The 20399-nt window shown below is 39.9% G+C and overlaps 2 protein-coding genes across 4 annotated transcripts in view; one reads left to right on the forward strand and one right to left on the reverse strand.

The window, feature by feature from the left end:
* The window catches only part of myo1ea (myosin IEa), a 45302-nt gene extending 44921 nt beyond the window's left edge, over positions 1-381 (reverse strand). For both annotated transcript variants that reach the window (XM_079186392.1, XM_079186391.1), the window contains exon 1: positions 123-381. In XM_079186392.1, coding sequence (XP_079042518.1) covers positions 123-125 — 3 coding nt within the window. In that variant the 5' untranslated portion in view covers positions 126-381. The remainder of the gene's footprint in view (positions 1-122) is intronic.
* Positions 382-3724: 3343 nt separating this feature from the next.
* Positions 3725-19296, forward strand: mtmr10 (myotubularin related protein 10). 2 transcript variants are annotated; one of them, XM_079171056.1, is made up of 16 exons: positions 3725-4259; positions 5794-5854; positions 7459-7595; positions 8098-8170; positions 9007-9149; positions 11498-11591; positions 11772-11919; positions 12579-12666; positions 12876-12964; positions 13167-13297; positions 13398-13467; positions 13924-13994; positions 14481-14653; positions 14750-14920; positions 15511-15693; positions 16386-19296. In XM_079171056.1, exons 1-16 carry the CDS (start codon positions 4203-4205, stop codon positions 16995-16997), a joined length of 2301 nt encoding a protein of 766 aa, XP_079027182.1. In that variant the 5' UTR covers positions 3725-4202; the 3' UTR covers positions 16998-19296. The 2 variants fall into 2 exon arrangements, with proteins under 2 accessions (XP_079027182.1, XP_079027183.1); XM_079171057.1 differs by lacking the exon at positions 3725-4259 and adding an exon at positions 5584-5662.
* The last annotated feature ends 1103 nt before the right edge of the window (positions 19297-20399 follow it).

A 20399-nucleotide genomic window follows, 5' to 3' on the forward strand; every position in this document is an offset into this window, starting at 1 on the left:
TGTATAAAATACAGTTACAAAACATTACATTTAAAAAAACATTAAATTGCAAATTTCCCCGCTGTGGAACGACTAAAGGATTATCTTATCTTAAAATATGAGCCAGTGTAAATATAACTCACCATCCTCTGCCTTCAATAAAACAATCGCAGTCTTCTCTGTCGTATTCTCCGCGATCCAGTAACGTTACAAACCTCCTTAAAATTCACACTGTTACAAAAAAACAACAACTCTCTAAATGTTAAACCTAAAGCCAGAGAACAAAATCCAAGTCAAAAGAAGATATTCCCGATAAACTCCAGAAAGCATGGATGCACTGCAGGGATCCTCAGCGGTGTCCTCCGTCCATTGTGCAGACAGATCAGAGTCCTACGCTGACAGCGGCGGAGCAGTGCTCTCAAATACGGAGCTACAGTAATTTGCGGAGGGAGCAGTGCCCTCAAAACTGGGCTCTAAAAACACAACACAGGAAACGGAGCCAGAAGGTCCAATCAAACGACGCTGCACGCGGAATATACTTAAATATTCATTAGGTGATGGGAGAGAAACAACTGGGCATGCGCAGCTTTGGGACTACCTAACAACGGGCTCGAGCTCATTCCAGACCTGAACTTTGTCCGCTCCAGTGCGCCATAAAGCACATGCAGGGAGGTAACAATGTCAAATCTAACAGTAAAAGCAATTTCCTTTAATATTTTTTTCGCTGTTTTACGGGCCTTTCTCTCTTGTTTGTGCAAATCAACCATCCATTAGAACTTTATACCAACAACATTTATATAAAGTTCTTGTGCATATGCCTTTCTTGTGTGCTTTAAAATGTAACTTACATGTTAGCAATTAGGCCTTTTAGCTTCTGTCAGATTAAACAGTAACCAAAAAGGAGCCATGTTTAGGTGCAACTGATAATTCCATGCAATATGCAGTATTGATGATAGTTTGTGAAGCCATAATATTTCCTTTTTACATGCTGCTTGTGGAATAATCATCTGAACTTTATACACAGACGGAAAAATTCAAGTGACTCTGTCTCTGTATCATTGGTATCCAGTTCATGTCGTTTGACTGTCCTTTCCCATATCTGATTTAAAATGATCTTTTAATAAATTACTCTTTTTTTTTTAAAGGTAGCTCACACATTTTGTACAGTAATTCAGTCCCACCCTCTCCTGAGACAAATGAAAAAGCCTACTCAAAGGAAAGCTCTTTTGAAGTACATGGGTGGCACTGGTATCCACTTCTCACAACCAGTCTCCAGCTAGACTGAGGCTCGCCTTGAAATGATGTTGGGCGGTGAGGCCACTCTCAGGGTGTAACCTGTCTAACAGGCTGCCACTGTGAGCAGTAGACACTTATATGTGTGTGTGTGTGTGTGTGTGTGTGTGTGTGTGTTTGTGTGTGTGTGTGTGTGTGTGTCTTGTAGTCCTATCTAAGTCTTATTTTAAATGTACTTTTAAAATTGTACTTTTACATCTGAGATACATATTCAAAAATAATGGGAATTGCTCAGCTCAGCAGAACATAATTAATACTCACTTGTAATGGCCTAAATGTTCCTGCCCAGTATTTGTCATCTGACTGTAAATGGTGTTTCCAAATATTGACAGACGGTAACAAATCTGGCAAGTAACACGAGCAAACCAAGAGAGCTGTTAATGAAAAATAAGGTATGATTCATTGAGCTTTGGGGATACTGTTGGTGCAGTATTTTGTCACCACCCAGTGGCTCTTATAGGACAAGGCAGAAGATATGAAAAAAACCTCAAGCCATTGGCCAGAAGATTGTTGTTGTGGGTGACTACGGATACAATTATGCATAGCTACTGCTCTCTACTGGTTGAAACCAGGCTGATGCAACTGGATTTTGGTATCGGATGATATGGAGGCAAGTGATGTATTTGGTGGCAGCTTCCCTCACCAACAAACACTGGGACACATTTGAAATGTTTTTGTTTATGTTTACAACTGTGAAATTGTCTATACAACCAATGTCTCAGACTCTGCAGACGGTGGAGAGAGAAATATCAGAAGAGCTTGTGCTTGTAATGCTTCAATGACCATGAGCCTATAATAGACGAGACCCCCACTGAGAACACTTACATCCCCAGGACAATTTCTTACAGTTACACACCCTTGCTCATCTTTTCTCTATTAATATGTACATCACACTTTAATAATACACTTGTTTTAACATACTCTTATTTGTTTGTTTAACATATTTTATTGTACATTATGTCTCATACTGTTGCACTGTTTTTATTGTTAAGCAACATTCACCAAGTCAAATTCCATATGTGTAACGTACAGTTAACAGTTCTGATTCTGATTCTGAGACAGGGCGTGTCGTACCCCCCCCCCCCCCCCGCCCCAGCCCTGCCCATGTTGATTATTTGTTTTATGTTTTAGAGGATTCTTTTGAATGTATTCAGCCAAAGCTCTGAGGTTTAGTTATACATTTCAGATTGAGTTGGAATGCATCAGCAATAGATTTGAAATGTAAAAATTGGTCCTGTGTATTTCTGAACGGATAGAAGCAGTATGTGTGTGAGGCAGAACTGGCAACACAACTATCGTTCCCTTCCCCATCTGTCCACCAAGCACCATCCTCTCTCCGTCACCTGTCCCTGCCTGCACACCTGCTCCTAATTACCTCATCAAGCCAACCACTTTATCCTCTGCCACATCATCTCACTGTAAGCCTGCCTTTAAACCTGAGTAGACTAAAGCCCACTCCTGTCTGCCATGTCTCCTGAGGCTGCTTTTGGGTCAACTCTCTGAGTATGTTTCCTTACTGTGTTACTAAACACAACGAAAGGAAAAAAGTGACATGCAGGGTTCCTGTAATTTATGAATACAGTTTGAGATGAGTTCTACCTCGTAAATTAAATTTGACATAAGAGGTTGAACTATTATCCTATCTACTGTTTTATCATACTAGATCATTTAAATCTACGAAACATTTATTCTTACAACGTTAATGCAAATGTTTGAAATACTTTTTCAATGATCATCATGAAAACTTTCCACATTATATATGCAGGCCAAAAGCTCCCGTAACTAATAATGCCACCCAGTGTATACAATCTCCTAAAGTCTAGGTATTTATAGTGGATGTAATTAATAGTTAGAGGCACTAATGTCGAAAGATAAATAGATATGAAAGATTAATGACAACCTTTCACAACACTTCAATTTATATTGCTCTGTTGTAGTTCTTGGTTTATTAGGGTACAGTTAGTTGGACACCTGTACCTGTATTTCCGTGGATTGTATTTGACTCATATATTGTATTTTTATCTCGATTATCTGACAAATGAAATACATAAGGAAAGTGTTCTGAATTCGACAAGAGCTTGTATATTTGTGAAATAAAGTTATCGCAAAAAACAAACAAACAAACAAACAAACTACAACCCTGACCGACTGACGCCCGTAAGCTGTCAATGCCTCATGGGAGTTGTAGTCCATGGGTGGTGTACTTCATCAACGCTAACAAAATAATCGGTCTTTTATCCATCAAATTACAAGGTTATCAATATTTACTACAATGTGCAGTAGCAGAGAGTAATTTGGCTTAGAATGTGTACAAAGTACCCCGGTGTCCTGTCCAGCTTTACATAAAGTTTGATGAAAGAAAGTCTCGGTCCAGAAATACAGCTCAGCAGTGGAGCCCGGAAGTAGGGCTGGACCTCGGCTTTTTATAAACATGGCCGATAAATCCTTTACAGCATCAGGTACTGCGTCTGGCTGAACTGGTTGGACATTCAGGAAGTTACTGAGGGTAACTAACACCGTGACAGGTGGAAAGAAAATGTGGACACATAACGGGTTCCTACAAATTATTTTGTAACCGTTTTTATGTGTGTGCGTGAACGGCATTTCTAAACTTCACACAGTACTTACCGCTAGCCAGCTAACCGAGCTAACGACGTCTGCGTCTGCGATAACTTCTGACAACTTTTCACCCAGCTAGCGTAATCTGCTGCTTAACGGCTGATCGTAATGGAGGAGTGTCGTCGCTGGCCCAGGCTGTCTCGATGAGTATTTTACACACGGACGTGTTGGATTTACTCAGATAAAAGGACTGAACGGAACTTTTTTTTTTGAAGGCTCCCTTTGGGTTGTTGTTGTTGTTGTTGTTTTTTTCCATTGACAAAAGCCAAACGACCCTTTCAGAACCTCGCTGAGAGAGCAGAACATAAACAATGTTTTCTGTCAAACCCATGAAACCAACTTTCAAGAGTTATCTTCCTCCTGTACCGGTATGTATTTGCTAAGATTAAGTATTCACGGTGAATGGTCACCACACAGTGTCAAATAATATGTATTATGTTAGGCTTAAATTGTCGTTTAGCCCTGTTGATTTGCTGCTGTGTATATTGGACTCGCCAAACACTAAAAACAAGCTTTAACACTAAAGATGTTAATGTGCATGCCAAGTGAAAATGTCACTTGTTGGAAGTGGCATGAGTTTTCTCTCTATTCCTGTTTTATTTGAAGAATTGAAACCATGCATGGGTAATCTGTTACCGTTTTGAAAAAGGAGATTAAGTGCCCGACTACAATTTGACATTCATTGTGTTTATGGGCTCGTATTTGCTTACAGGTGTATGTGTGCACTTGTCTAGACAGCCAGTCAAAGCGGTTGCAACAACACATTCTGTGTTTGTTCTGTCAAGGCCAAGACTAGAGTTGGGAAGTGTTTTAAATACAGATAACATTTTTTAACATTGTCATTTTGTTTTAACATTTTTTATTTTAGCTTAAAATGATCATCATATTGTCTTGGGCATGCTCTGGCCTTGGTAATCACTTTAAAAATTGCAAATAGAAATTATACTGATTACCTATATTTGTGTCTAGGTACATTTTTCCAATCGAGGATTAAATGCACTTTGCAGTGATGGCACATTTATGAGAGAATGTTAATGATCCACTTAACTCAGATACAGCTTTAGTGACTTTTACACTCTGAGGGGATGTATTTTATGTATGTTGGTAAGTTCCAGCCCTTCGCTTATTTAACTAAATATGCTCTGACCATTTAATGTTTCTTTTTCATGTCCTTGTATTTTGGTAGGTTTTATTTTGGACGTGTACCCCAGCACTTAGGATTTTAAATAAAGCAATAACGTTGAGGTTAAAACTCTTTGCTAACTTTTAGTTTGATTACATCCATACAGCCGCAGTTGACTAACTGCATAGAAACTGTTGCCCATTTTATCTATAAACCCACATGCAGACTACGATTCCTACACTTCCACCACAAACACTCCTTAGAGTTGAAAGTCAGCACTTAAGCCTCGTAGTCATTCAAAGCACATGACTGCAAACCCTTACAGGCTGTTACTGTATCTGCAAGTGTGAGCAGCATTGGGGGGGGGGGGGGGGGGGGTTACAGTATTAATAGCATTAGTTGACCGCTGTGTATCTTTGGTTTCAATCTAGTTCTGTAAACAGCTCGCCCCAGGCTTATCATTGCTAACGGCATGTTGCACCTGTTTATGCAACATCCATTTAACAAAACGGAGCATAATAGCTGTCAGGATGTTCGTCATGCATCTGAGGTGTGTTGGGAATCTGCAATCCCTTTAAGAAGTCTCAATCAATTCCACAGAAGCAATTTATATTTCATACTTTTGTTTACAACGCAGGGTCACACATGGTGAGTGTGCGAGTGGTCATTTTCTAGCCCCTCCACTCTGTAATGGCGCATTATTGCCCTCTTTCATCAACCATCTAACAAACGTCATGTTTAAGTAACTCTGAAGTGACTTGTGCTTTTTTTTTCTCTAGACTGATGTGAAGAAAACTATTGAACCACCTCTTAAAAAGTTGGAACCCAAGTTACTTCAAGGTAAGTCTTATTTTCTGCATCATCCTAAGACTAGTTGGCATCGCAAAAAGAAAGTAAGATTCTTGTTCAGTGTCTGTCAGCATCACTTTTAGGGCTGCGACTCAGTTCCTCTCTGTTCCTGTGGTGTTTCCAGTAAAAACATAACTTTCCACGACTATCATGAAAGTGGTCTTTATATATATGTATGGAATTCTTCACTTGACACCAGGACTTTGCCCAAAGTCTTAAGTGTAGATAGTTACCTAACTGGAGCAGCAGGAAAGTCTTCATTTCAAAGATTTCTTCTGGTTTGGTCTGAGCAGTAGATTTGGGAGCCTCATGGGAGTGGCTCGACACACCCGATGCATAGTGTTACGTTTTGTGTGTGATTTGGAGTAAATATACAGAGATGTCTGCTATGAAAGGATGAGGATGATGATCTTTTTAAGGTTTCCTAAAAGCCACATTTAACAAAATCTTCATGTTGCAAACCTGCTGTACTTTGAAGTGTATTTTATTTACGTCAAGTACGACACTAGAGCTTTCATTGCGTACTAAATAACTGGTACTTTCCATTCGCAGGCAGCATTTACCACTTAGAGGTTGTCGATCCTCTCCCATCTTGATTTTAGAGCCGGACATATGAGCATGTTTTTTTCTTCTTTTTTTTTTACTTCCTGTGCATGTGCTACATGCTGCTCTGAGGCAGTCCTTTGATGTGTCTCCGTCTTGTAGGACTCAACAATATTGCTCCAGCTCTCATCTTTTGAGAATCCCTGGGACAACGTTTAGCGGCATTATTGTTTGGTTGTCATGTTCAGAGATAAAGGGCATGTTACTCAGAGAAGATGTGTCGTTAGCCTAAAGCTTATAATCGATAAAGTGATTTGCAAATAGCCAAACTGAAGGGGGGTTACTGTCCCACTTGTCATCACACAAACTTTGTGTGGGGCGTTTTGGCTTTTTGTTCTGCCCCACAGAAACTTTGAGTTTAGGAGCTTCAGCTTTTTAAAATCATTTAACTTTTTGAGTCTTTCACAAACATGCTGCTCTTACAGAAACACATTGGAGCTGAGATAAGTGACACCAGCCTCCTGCTTGGTTTTATACCTATTTATGTATAAAGAAAATGATGTTTTCAGTGTCTGCTATGCTTTTGGAAAATCACAAGGTGTATCACTGAAATGTGGAAATCCTTTGTTTTTCACTGGGCAGTTAGTTAAAAAAATTACGGCGAAGGATAATTACTGTAGGAAAGAAACAAATCACAAAGTTTTAAACTTTGGTCATAAATGTAACAACAACAAAGGATGTAAAAGTCATGTAGTTAACCCTGAATGTTCAGTGGGTTTTATTGCAAAGCAATATGTTTGTAAATTAGAGATACTTTTACAAGCACAAGTTTATTTTTCTGAGAACGTTAGATATTTTAACATATTTATACACATTAGTATTCATTGGATACCAGTGGGTAAAACTTAATCATAAATAGCCAAGTACTGGTATGTTCAGGAAGTTAATCTTAATCTTATTTACTTTATCTTCACTTTATGTATTCTTCCTTGAACCGTGTTGTGGTAGACTGAAGGTTTTACACTCGCATCTTCTTTTTTGTTGGTCCCCAGGCGAGATCGTAGTTAATGAGGTGAACTTTGTGAGGAAATGCATCAGTGCGGAAAGCAGCCAGGATGACCTTTGGGGGAAGTTGATCTGCACCAACTTTAAGGTCTCCTTCATCCCTTCAGAGGCCTCTTCCAAACAGGTATTTGTGTTGTCTAACTTCAAAGCACTCAACTGTGCCGTTTAGTCATTGTTAAAAGAAGTAAAAAGAAATAAGGTTGTTGGTTTGAATCCTGTCATTATGATACCATAGAAGTCCAAACCACATTTTTTAAACTTCCTCATAAACAGTGCTTTTTTGCATGTGAAATCTATTGGTGCCACCAGACGACTGCTGAATAGCTTGAATACTTGCATTTCCACAGCCATGATTGTATGTGCAGTGCAGCTGGTGAGGAGGAAGGAAAACTTGTGTACTTTCCTGCACTATATTGTCAGCGGTAACGCACAAGAAGTGAGAGAACAGACGTCATTTCCAGCTATGCGGCGGATTGTTGCCGTGATAACAAAATGGAACTTGATCGTTACTCGGTCTGAGGGGATCAACTCAATCCAGCCACCACTTATATTTCGGTTAGTTATAGGTGTAATAAAGTCTACAGGATGTCACTCATACTATTTGTTGTTGTTTGCCTTCACTACAGAATTTCCATTTGTCCCACCTCCTGCTTGGAGAACACGACATCCCCCTCACCTGTCTGGAGCAAGTAGTAACAGGTACATCTGGTGTAACATAACATTTGTGGCAAACCTTACTTTTGTGTTTCTTCTTTTCTGTTTGCTATTGTCATGGCAGACATTCACTGACTTCCACACGTAGAGTTCTTGTTACCAGATCCCAAATGTTTCTGTATCCAGATAACCCGAAACTATTCATTTTATTAATGGTATTAAAGATTAAAGCGTTTTATCTTGTATTCAGTAGATGTTTAATCTCTTACTCAATCGACTGTTAGCATAAAGTCGTCATTTTACCAGAGTGAGCTAAAATCAGAATACACGTTAGATGGGCCCATGTTTTATCTTCGACAGCTTGGTGGCCTGATTGTGTTCGTTGGCCGTCTTTCCCGGTCAAACATCTGATAACAAGTGATGTCACAGCTAAGGCAGCGTTCAGGGGCAGTGCAGCCTGGCTGGGATTAGACTTGTTTATATGTCGCGTTGCTGTCGATTGCTGACACTGCAAGGGCAACTGGCCAGAGCGAGGCTTGTTGTGTCGCAGTGATGAAGCACGAGGCTTTGGTCTATAATGCATGGATGGATAAATAGAATGATTGGTTGCGCCCAAAATCGATTCATTTGTTTTTGATTTGCCATACAGTTTTTATATAATTGGTTGCAGAGTTCTTGTTGCTGTGGGTCTATAAACTGCCACAACTCTCAAACACATTGTGAAACTCTTAAAATATCTAAAGACAATTATTCAGCTTTGGCAGAGATATGTTTAGTGTTTTGTAGTTGTTGTTGTTGCTTTAAAATGCAATCTTACATCACTAAGCATTGCCATCTGCATTAGAGGAAGTTGAGTTGTGTTTTGTGTTTTTTCCTCCCAGTAAATGATACAAAGGGGAAGAAGAAAGTATTGGGCTCGAACCAGAAGCTGAAGTTCAACCCGACAGAGCTCATCCTCTATTGCAAAGACTTGCGCATCATTAGGTTCTGCTTTGTTGAGGCTGGGCCTGAGAGTGCCAAAAAGGTGAGTGATGCTGACTCTTGTTGCATATCGAATCCAATAATTTCATAGTTATCGTCTTAGAAAGAAAGACTGACTAAATGGAAAAAGTGAAAAAAACAGACAAATGAAATTTAAAACATAGAAACTTAAAAAAAATTCAGTGGTAGCATAAAAAAAAAAAGGCTATCCAAGTATCCGAACCCTGGTAGCCTGAGATTATTGGGTTGAACGCAACACAAATGGCACCAGTTTCACCACAATTGGCTAATTTTTGTGCAAAGAATAACTTGCCGTCACAATAATGTGAAAGATTCACATGAAGTTTTACATTGTGGCTCTTAAAGCTAGGGTAGGTAATGCATTTTAGAAACATTGTTATATTTGTAATTGTTATATTTAACATCCCGACAGCAATCAATAAATCAAATGCTCTGGCAAAAAAAAGAAGGTATCTATGGCTCTAATATAGCCATGTTTGTTCTTTAGGTTCATTATGATATGTTAATGTTCATTGTGATAATTTGGGGGAGTGGTTTTGGAGGGTGGCCTCAGTGTTGCCATCTTGATTTTTGGATCTAGTGCAGCTGCGTACCTTTTTAAAATCTAGATTACTTCTGCTGGTTCCTCCAATGTAAAAGCTTTAATGCCTCTATTGCTCAGTATTAACCATTCATTCCCCTTTTCTCCGTTTCCCTTATCCACTTCACTGTTACTTGCTGCTGAGCAAACTTTTCCTTTCCTGACTGTGTGAGCTCACTTCATACTCCCAGTCAGTGTCAGTCCTATGACCACTTCCTCAGCAACAAGGATATTTCTATCGCTCACCCTCCATCTGGATACAAGCGACTAACTTCTCAACAGTGTGGCCATTCGCCAAACGATGAATAAGAGACAAAGAGAACAATGCTCGTTCAAGGCACAGAAACTGAGAATGATCCTTATTGTAGGAACAACTTCCAGCGTGACTCTGACTCATCTCCTGCAGGAAGAGATTAGATGGACAGATGTTTCATTTTTCAAACTAGAGCTCAATATAGAGACCTGGAAGTGAGTGTACCTTTTTATAGTAGCTGTTAATATAAGATTATATGTTTTCAACTTCGTCAAATACCTCAATACCAGTAATATAATGTTTTGATAGTTTGGGGATGGCTTGTGGTGATGTTTTCAGAAGATAGTTGCACACAACGGGAATGAAAGGAAATCCTTTAAGCAATTCAGGCTTTGAGTGAATTTGCCAAAACTTTCAAGCCCTTTTTTTTTTTTTAAAGAAACATTTTTATTAAACAAGAAGTTTGCACCTTGGACAAAACCTATTAACATGTGATTGCTTGATCGGTAAACTGAACCAACTCGAAACACAGCCAACGGTAACAAAGTAGACAATCAGCTGACTCAGAATATGTAGGCACGGATGCCGTGTTCAAAACATTGTGCTATCTGGATTTGTAGAAGTCCAGGAAATAAATGTGTATTTGTGAATTGTGTGCACAAAGCTTTTCAGAAGCTCTTGGCTCCCTGCAGCCTCACTACCTGACCCACAAGAGTTAGGCAGCCGTATAGCTCAAGTATACAGCGTGCCAATGAAACGGACGTGAATGTACAAAGCTACATGTCTGATATCCTCCCATGTCATCTGGGAGCAATTTCTGTGTAGGTTTTGGCGCTCCACAGCACATACCTGCAGCACATTAGGCAAACAACAGCATTCAAGTATGGCATTGAACAGTCCTATGACCAGCGTTACAAGTCTCGACTTAATGTATTTCAAAATGAAGTATTCACCTTAATTTCTGTACTCTACTGCTGCAACAGAATCTGGAAGGGTGATTATGTATAGAGCACTCAAAATATAAATGAGTCTGCCTTCCCTCACTCCGTGTGAGTTTATTTATGGACCCCATGTATGTAATTACAGTGTGAACCTAAAACGGGGCTCTGTTCTTTTTTCTTTTTTTCTTTTCATATGGAATTAACCCAACCTATAATGGCTTATTTTGCCATTGGAAATTACAGAGTTGGGAGCAGCCTTGTCTACACGCACATGCGCACACGCACACACTTTTTCAGTGTCCTCTCATGTTCTTCACAGCTTTACTACTGAATGGATGGCTTTGTGTGACTGTAGCGGAGCCACAGGGAGATTCAGTCCTATGAACCCAGAGCAGTAGGCTGTCAGTTCAACATTTGCTCTCCCAGGTTCTACTTGTTCTTGTCTTTGTGTGTTTTAAAGAAGAGTTTTGAAGCTGAATGGTTTTGATGAAACCTAATCTGCCTTGATGATGTTTAATTTGTTTCCTCCATTCAGCTGTACTTCTATTGTATTATACTCCGTGTGTCCCATTAGTGCACTTTTCTTTTTATTCTAGGTTTGCCTTGCTATTGCCCACTATTCCCACCCAGCTGATCTTCCACTGCTGTTTGGCTTTGAGTATCAAGGGCGGCGGTACCATGAATCTAAAGGTACGCCCTTAGCATGCCATATTCCTGTTATTGCTTCCAAAAGGCATGAAATGTTTTTTGAACGTGTGATCTTTAGGTTAATCCAGACGTAGTTTTGGTTATCCTATTTAATGACTATGACTATTGAATTTATCTGCAATATGTGCCAGAAATAATCTGAAAGTGTATCTGTATTTGCAGGGCAGCGAGTCAATGGTGCCACCCCTCGAGGAGGATTACAGACCCCCATTTTCGACCGTCCATCAGACTGGGATCGGGAGATCAAGAGAACGGGGGCGTCGGAGTGGAGAGTGTGCTCCGTCAACGAGAGTTATGCCATCTCACCAAGGTTTTCAGCTCACGTTGTGTATTGTTGGCAATTTATGATGGGCGTCAAAGGCAGATTATGTCTATAGCTCCGTCACTTGGCCTTAGTTGTTACAGTCACACATTATTCACCCTTTACTAAAACCTGGTATGTTTTGGCAAGACGGTATATTTACACTGTACGCTTTTTTTCCTCGCTTCACCAGTGACTTGAGGAAAAAAAACGTTGTGAATGTCTCAGTGTGACATGCAAGTCTATTTTGGACAATATGCGCTGTTCATCTGAGTTCAGTGGTGACATCATGGTGGGTTTCAAAGTAAGGACTGTACAGTGTTTTATGTGGAATTTGAGAAAAGACTCAAGATTGCATAATAGTAGCTTGCACCAAACTGTGCAGATCACATGGGGCTAAAACAATACTTGTAGTGCACTCAGATTCAGTTTTGCCTCAGTCACAAAAATAGTCACTGAGATACTCCTCAGCTTAGGTTTTTGGGACAGACGGAGGAAAACAAATCCGGTGCCAAAAAGATATTTACAGTACATCGACCAAGGTCTTTGTCTTTCAGACTTTAAGATTGGTAGTTGTGGGAAAAAGTGCTTTTTCTTTGATATATTTTCCTGGTGTCTGATGATTGCTTCCTGTGTAACGGCAGTCTTTCTCCAACTCTTCTTTTAAGTCTTCCAGAGCACATTGTGGTCCCAGTTTCTCTGGCAGATCAGGATCTAAAGCAGCACTCCATATTCTTCATGAACCAGCGCGTCCCTGTGAGTTTTCTGATGCCTCCATTAACAGCGTGCTTGTTCAGCTTCACTGAGCAATACTCAATTTATCCCTGTCCGTTATATATAATTAGGCCTTGAATGTTATTTTATTAGCACATCCATGGACCACCAATGGAGTAATTTGTAATCTTTGATTGATCAGGGCATCCCTTTTTATTTGCCCGCTGATTTATTTCCATTCTCTCTTGTAGCACTGGTGCTGGAATCACCCAAATGGAAGTGCTCTTGTCCGCATGGCCGGCATAGGTGATCCATTGCAGCAGAGGAGGATTGATCAGAGGTACACAAAACTCCTCAAACATGTATTAAATGTGTTTTTTTTTCTACTGTCTTTTACACTGGAATGCAACAGTTTTGGTAATAAAGCTGATTATGCCAATGTTCTGAATATACATATTAGGATTTGCTGAGATGTTGACAGCTTTTTTAAGACCTCCGTCATCGAGTTCTGTCTTGTGTTGTTGTTGTTGTTGTTGTTGTAGGGTCTTCCCCGCCATCACAAAAAGCCACCCACAGCGCAGTGAAGTCATCAGGTCAGATGTAGACAAGTGTCTGCCCAACATCCAGGACATCCAGAGTGCCTTTATTAAAGTCAGGCAGATCTGTGTCATGGGTGAGCCTCACTGCCACTTTCAATTCCAATGTGGATTCTCCACGTGCGTGGATATAGTTTTGTAGGTGTACAAGTATTTGACTGTTTTGACTGTGTGCAGATCCTTTCGAGGAGTCAGAGGAGAGGTGGCTCTCATCTATTGAAAACACACGATGGCTGGAGTACGTCAGGTATGTAAACAACCTAACACGTCATGATAGCTCTTTATGATTAGAATGTCACGACGTCTGTGTTAACCTCAAAGTTCCAGCAGGAACATAACATACCTACATAAACGTATCATTATTGTCATTATATCTTATTTAAGATGCATTCACATATCCTATATATAAGTTACTTTTTAATTTTGTATCTGTGGAAGCACATTGTATGTCCTTTTATAATTCTCATGAGCCAAGTTACAGCATGAATATTTAGCCTTGAAATCAATGGTCTGGTGACGGGGAAGCTACTGCTTTCCTGGGCAACAAGCACAAAATGATGTGAAAATGATTGTTTATATTTTGTCAAGACACTAATGTTTTACTTTTGTACACCGTACACTGAGTGCTAAGCTGGGTTCTTGTAAAATAGTACTGCATGTTTTTCAAAATCCATAAACGTTTCTGTTCCGTTTGTGACTCAAGGGCTTTCCTGAAACACTCGGCTGAGATGGTGTACCTGCTGGATGGAAAGAACACTTCAGTCATTCTTCAAGGTAAGACTCCCCAACTGTAAGTTGTCTTTATCGGTCATTTGTCCCCATATTATTTTGAGGTCAAGCCTCACAGTTTCAAGCCAGGGAGTTGCAGAACAACAGCCTTTTTTTATTCTTTACATCATGGTGCATGATGGCAGACTATAACTTTAGATTTTCTTTGTCCGTCATTTGTTGTATTGAACCAACGTTTGGCTTCAAACCAGCAAAATTACATTTGAAATATTGTGGTCAAATTTAGAATCTTACCATATTATAGCCATCAGAGGCCCTGTTTGGACCTTGCATTAACATGCGTCATGGGTAATCCGATCACACGTGGACAGCTCTATGTAGTAAGTGTGAATGCACCCAAGACGCATTGAGATCGGATCGTTCAGACCACGTTCAAACATGTCCTCCCAAACACAATTGAACAACAACAACGCATAAAACATAAACCACTTGTTTTAAGCTTTTGGTTTCCCTTTTTGTCTACCTGTGCAGAAGAGGAAGACAGAGACCTGAACTGTGTGGTGTCCTCCTTGGTGCAGCTCATGTTGGACCCTCATTATCGCAGCCTCATTGGCTTTCAGAGTTTGGTGCAGAAGGAGTGGGTGATGGCAGGCCATCGCTTCTTGGACAGATGCAACCACTTAAAGAAGAATGACAAAGACGAGGTATTTGTCTGACGGTAAATGGCCTGCTCCCAGAACTAATAGAAATGCCGAGACACTTATGCTTCTTGTTTGTTCGTCTCTGTTCTCTCGGTCAAGTCCCCGCTGTTCATGCTGTTCCTGGACTGCGTGTGGCAGATGATGAACCAGTACCCAGCAGCGTTCGAGTTCACAGAGGCTTATCTGACAGTACTGAGTGATAGCATGTGGATCCCACTCTTCAGTACTTTCCTCTTCAATTCTCCCAAACAGCGCGCTCAGCACTTGATGGTAAGAGACACACGCATATGATTGTGTATTCATTTATTTAGGTGTGTGTGTGTGTGTGTGTGTGTGTGTGTGTGTGTGTGTGTGTGTGTGTGTGTGTGTGTGTGTGTGTGTGTGTGTGTGTGTGTGTGTGTGTGTGTGTGTTGAAATCAAATAAATGAGAACGAACTTTTGCAAAAATGGTAGTTAATTAAATATAAAATTCAAAAACTCAGCAAAACAAACACTATTTGATTTGTGCTTGCTTAGAAGCAACATGTTTTTGTGGTACTATCTCATGTTAAAGACTCTAGTGTGTGTGTGTGTGTGTGTGTGTGTGTGTGTGTGTGTGTGTGTGTGTGTGTGTGTGTGTGTGTGTGTGTGTGTGTGTGTGTGTGTGTGTGTGTGTGTGTGTGTGTGTGTGTGTGTGTGTGTGTGTGATAACTGACAGGAAAGAGTACAACGTAATGCACACAGATAAGAGCACATTTAGCTTGTGGTCAGGAAAGTAACAAAATGAAATTGACTGATTATGGCAGTTTTTTTTTTTGTTTTTTTGTTTACTGTCATGAAAACACTTCCAGAGTATAAGTAACCATGTCTTTACTCTACAGGACTTTGCCAAGAATAAAGCAATCCCTCAAGGAGAGGACCAGGTTGTGTATTTCCCTCCTGTTTGGGACTGGTCACAGCAGTTCTCCACCAAAGACCAAACCCTCTTCAACAACCCCATGTACGTAGGCAAAGGAGCGGCCTGCGTTCAGAATGGGGAAGTGAAAACCTTCAGACGCACAAAGGTACATAACACACTTTACAAGTTCATCGGAGTAGAAGTAGCACATTATTTTATCTGCATGTTCACTTCTTTTACTACCTTGGATTCATAACAAACAGACTTTCAGCCTTAGTTTAATGGTTTTCAGCCATGTTGGATAAAAGGCGTACGGCCTTTACCAGTCCTTCCCGTTTACGGTCATTTAGCCAGTTTTTAGTGTGCAAGGACCTGTTATACGTCTACACACAAGTGTGGCGTTCTTGTTTTCTCCTTTGGTATTGGGTAACGCATCAAGACAGTTTAATTTTTTTTTCATTCTCCAGGAATTTAGGAAGAGGACGCTATGAAGTAGTTTTCAGTTTAACAGCATTTGTGCTTTACTTTTTGAATACAGTGCAGCTGCTTCTCCGGCTGTGATTTCTAATTAATTTAAGGTGCTCGCCACATAGCCTTCTTATTTTTATTCTGCATTTTGCTCTGATGGAGTAAATGTTTAACATGAATAATCCATCCAGTCAGCAGTTTTGATAATTGCTGCGGAGATTTTATGGGCAACATTTAGTTTTTCTGTAATCAGCAACTTGAGACAACACATACGAGGTGAATCATTACACAGAAAACGCATCATTGTTTTTTTGCAGATGCACTAAAAGAGAACCTGGAACGAATGGTTTTTCTCACTAAATATGCATAACTGTGTCTTTCCGCCACCAGAAAACCTACAGTTCCACATTGCGAGGAACGCCTGCATCTCTGCGCAATGGACTGAAGGCTGGAGACGAGTCATTGATCCGACGGGGCTCTCTGATGTCGGACCTGAGGCCTGATTTCTCACTGGTGAAAGACGAAAGCCCGTCAGAGCGCTTCTTCAGAGACTGGTTCTCTCGACCTGCTGACCTGCAGGGCCTCCTGATTCCCCTGCTCATGCCCTCACACCTGGCTCTCTGGAAGCTCTACTTCCTACGCTGGGTTCCTGAAGCCTGCATTCCCAAAGGAGGCCCCATCACCGCCTACCACAAGCTCTCCCAACTGGTCGATGAAATGGAGATTCTACAGAGCCAGCTCAGGCAGTATAAGGGACCCAGTCCAGGCAGCATGTCACGCCCCGGCTCAAGTGGGCCCCTCTCCGACCAAAGGAGGATGTATTTTAAGGCCAGCTCCCCGCATGACCCCTCTTCACCGCCAGACTTCCTTACTTCCTCCTTTCCTTTCACCCCAATGGGAAACCTGTGTCGCCGCGGTAGCTATGGGACCCCCATTAGCAAATTTCTGAACGGGGCGAGGATCTGGCTCTCGACAGAGACTCTTGAAAATGACAGTCTCTGAAGACTTTTCTGAGCTCAGTACAGGTTTGTGTAACAGTTAATCATCTTATTTTCTATTCCCTCTTTCTTAAATACCAAGAAGGAAAATGAAATATAGAAAAAACATCAACCTTGGACTTTGGATTTTTTATTATTTATAAGCTAGAATTTGCACCGTTGATGCTGCATTGAAATCTGAGGTAATTTTTTTTTTAACTGAAGTCTCCTCTTTAGGACGGAATCATCATTGCAGTTTAGGAATTCAGATTAACTAAAGCAAGATTTAGCTTAGAAAACTTCTCTCTTTAATGAGTGTACTGTATCACACACACACACACAAAGAGGGCTTTTGGGGATTTTACTATTGAGTTGAGAGCTTCCTCTCCAAGATTTACCTGTGATTCAATACACATTGTAAAGCAATAATTGAAATGGGTGTAGCAGTGCCATCAGTTTAGTTGTCCTTTTGTTGAATCCTCATTGGTCAGTAAAACTTCCTCACTGTAATGGAGTTGAAGAAGTTAATCCAAATAATAATGCTTGAAATTAGAAAATGCCTGTTTTTTTTTTTACTGCAGCAGCAATGATGCATTTCACTGAACACTGATTTCTAAGTACTCAAATTATTTTGTAGCTTCCAGGAAAAGTAATTGATGATGAAAAATTGTACATAACACTGCTAGGAAGTATTTTACTATGTAGTATAACGAAGAGGATCTGGCCTGTTTGAATGTAATGAGGGGGGGGGGGGGGTCTTATTTTTTTAAATTTTTTTTGCACAAACTTAATGCTATTTGCGCCAAGTACCCATATTTTAATGGTTGTGTTGAGGTTTCACTGTAAGCAGCAAATAGTGTGATTTCAGGGTCTAACTTTGTAGATTTCCTCTATTTTTGAAGCAGAGAAAAGGTTCCTGTATGTTTAGTACCATAAAGCAGGTGAACACCTAGAAGGCAAAGTGGAGCTGTGATGACTTCAGTCTGTGGTAGATAATTCCTCTTCTCTTTTGGAAGGGGCTTTATTCAACGTTTATAGAGACCTTCTGGTAAGGCACTGAGGAGAAACTGTTCATATTAACAGTAGCTGGATGGGTAAATATTTGAAAGCAAAGGCACAGACGAGGGCTTCGACTCAAACCAGTGTGTAGTTAGTCAGAGTGAATTTTGGGCACTGATCCAGTGAACCAAACAGCGATGGGTCAATGACAAGTGACAGTTTCACGGCAGCACACGAGAAAATATGAGCAATAAATCATCTGGATAACAAGTGTCATAAATACAACAATAATTATGTTTGTAAAAGCATCTTGTTTGTTGCAGATAATGCATAGAGAGATAAAATAAAACGAGTTTTAAAAAGTTACTGTACTTTCAGTCAGGACAGGTTTTTAATTTAACAGGTGTGTATGGAGCAGTCGGAGAGCTGAACTGCCAGTGCGCTGCAAAGACTTTGTCATTTGGAGACCCTGAAAAGATTCCGTCTGGAAAGTTCACTACTTCCTAAACTACAGAGTGGTTTGAGACACATCGTCATTTTCTTACTCTTTACAATTGGTGAGCAACGAGCACTGTGTAATATCCTCGTGTCAAATAACAGTACAGCATTTAACATCAAAGCCCTTTGTTATTTAAAATATAAGACTATTGGACAGACTCGACATCTGATTGAGCAGTCTCCATCCAATGATATTCAGATAAACTCGTGATTCTTTGGCAATAACTCGTTCAGGTGTTTTCTGATATAGGTGTGTGTAGCGCGAGTGCAGAACCTGCTCTCCCAAATGCTTTTAATTGCACATTTTACTCATTATATAAGAGAGTTTGTTTTACGGTGGTTGTTAAATATCATTTTGGCAAATATTATGAATACTGTATATGCTTGAAAATGTCCAATTCATATTTTTGATTAATGGTACTAAATAACCTTTTATCCTTTTAGTCTTTATATTTTCTGGAGAGATATTTCTATGCTGTATTTTTCCACTAACTCACAATGTTGCACTCTGCTGTAATTGCATGATGACCGTGCTTCCACTGTGGCACAGTTTGATATTGATGAGCAGCAGATGTATTTATTCAGTTATGCAAATGTTCTCTAAGAGGGATGCAAGTGCCGCTGTACATCCCCTGTGCCTTTATTGGGAAGATTGACCATTTTTGTAACTATATTCTAAATCTGTTGACTTGTTAGTTTTCTAAAACTGTTGATTTATCTATCCTGTAAATGTAGTTAACTTCAGTGGTACTGCACTGAAGCTGTGTTTACTAACAGAGTAAGGCTCAAATGTGTACCAATAACCAATCATTACATTATTTTTCAAATTAATTTGCGTTCGTGCTTTTATTTCACTGGATTCTGGCTCAAGAATTCACTGTCTATTACCCTGAGACGTATACATGTTTATATACTCTTATCTATATCTATATAGATATATCTATCTATATAACCGGCCATTCACACATCACATTAGTTTTTGGTTGGTCTCTTCAGAATTACTACCCAACTCTACACTAATTTACTAACAAATATTTACAGTGTGCTTCTTTGTGATTCAAACCAGAAAGAAATAAGAACATTTGGATTACAAAATTGCAAGCATTATTATAACAGAGAAGAAGAGATCCTAATGAGGGAATTGCTACTGGTGGTGTTACAAGAAGTCTCTGAGGTGGCTAGTTAAACTTCTGGGAGGTTGCCTTGCATTCCACGGTTCTTAATGTGAATCCTTTCAGTTTATAGACTTCCTGAAATGAGTGGGTGAAACAAACAATGTTTTTTTTTCACAGCCTCATACTTTATGCATACATAATTGAATGTGTGCACCTTTCAAGCCAACTAAACAACTTCACTGGTTTGATTTTAAAACCTTAAATCCCTGCTAACCTTCCCAGTGTTGACTGAGCCATTGATGGGACACATCTCCGCATCAGTCTCAACAAGCTTATTTATACACTCTCACTGCTGACCCAATTTTAAGTCAAATTGATGTGAAGATTTTAACCATATGCACTTTTAACCGTAAGGTCATGATTTGTATTTGTCTCAAAAATAGATTATCAACCAGGCAAACTTCCCTGTGCTCCCCATGTTTGTTTTGTTTTTTGGTTATTTAATTACATGCAAATGCACACCTCTCAGGTAAGTTGTTATTTTAGTTTTACTCACATAGTGCATATTGCTAAATTTCAAGAAAACTGAATCCAGCATAGGAATATGGTAGAAATTAGGGTCAGTATGTGCTCCCTATAACAGCTTAATCTAGCCACAGTTATGACTGGAGTGACATGTCTCTAGTCTGCTATTTACTGAGCCAAATAACTGTTGTCAGAAAAAAAATGAAAGGTCAAAGTCAAGTAGGCTACAAACACGAAATGCTAGGTCACATCTACTGTGGATATGTCTCTATCAGTTATTTTATTATCAG

The sequence above is a fragment of the Pholis gunnellus genome (genome assembly GCF_910591455.1).
Source record: "Pholis gunnellus genome assembly, chromosome: 1".
Taxonomy (NCBI): domain Eukaryota; kingdom Metazoa; phylum Chordata; class Actinopteri; order Perciformes; family Pholidae; genus Pholis; species Pholis gunnellus.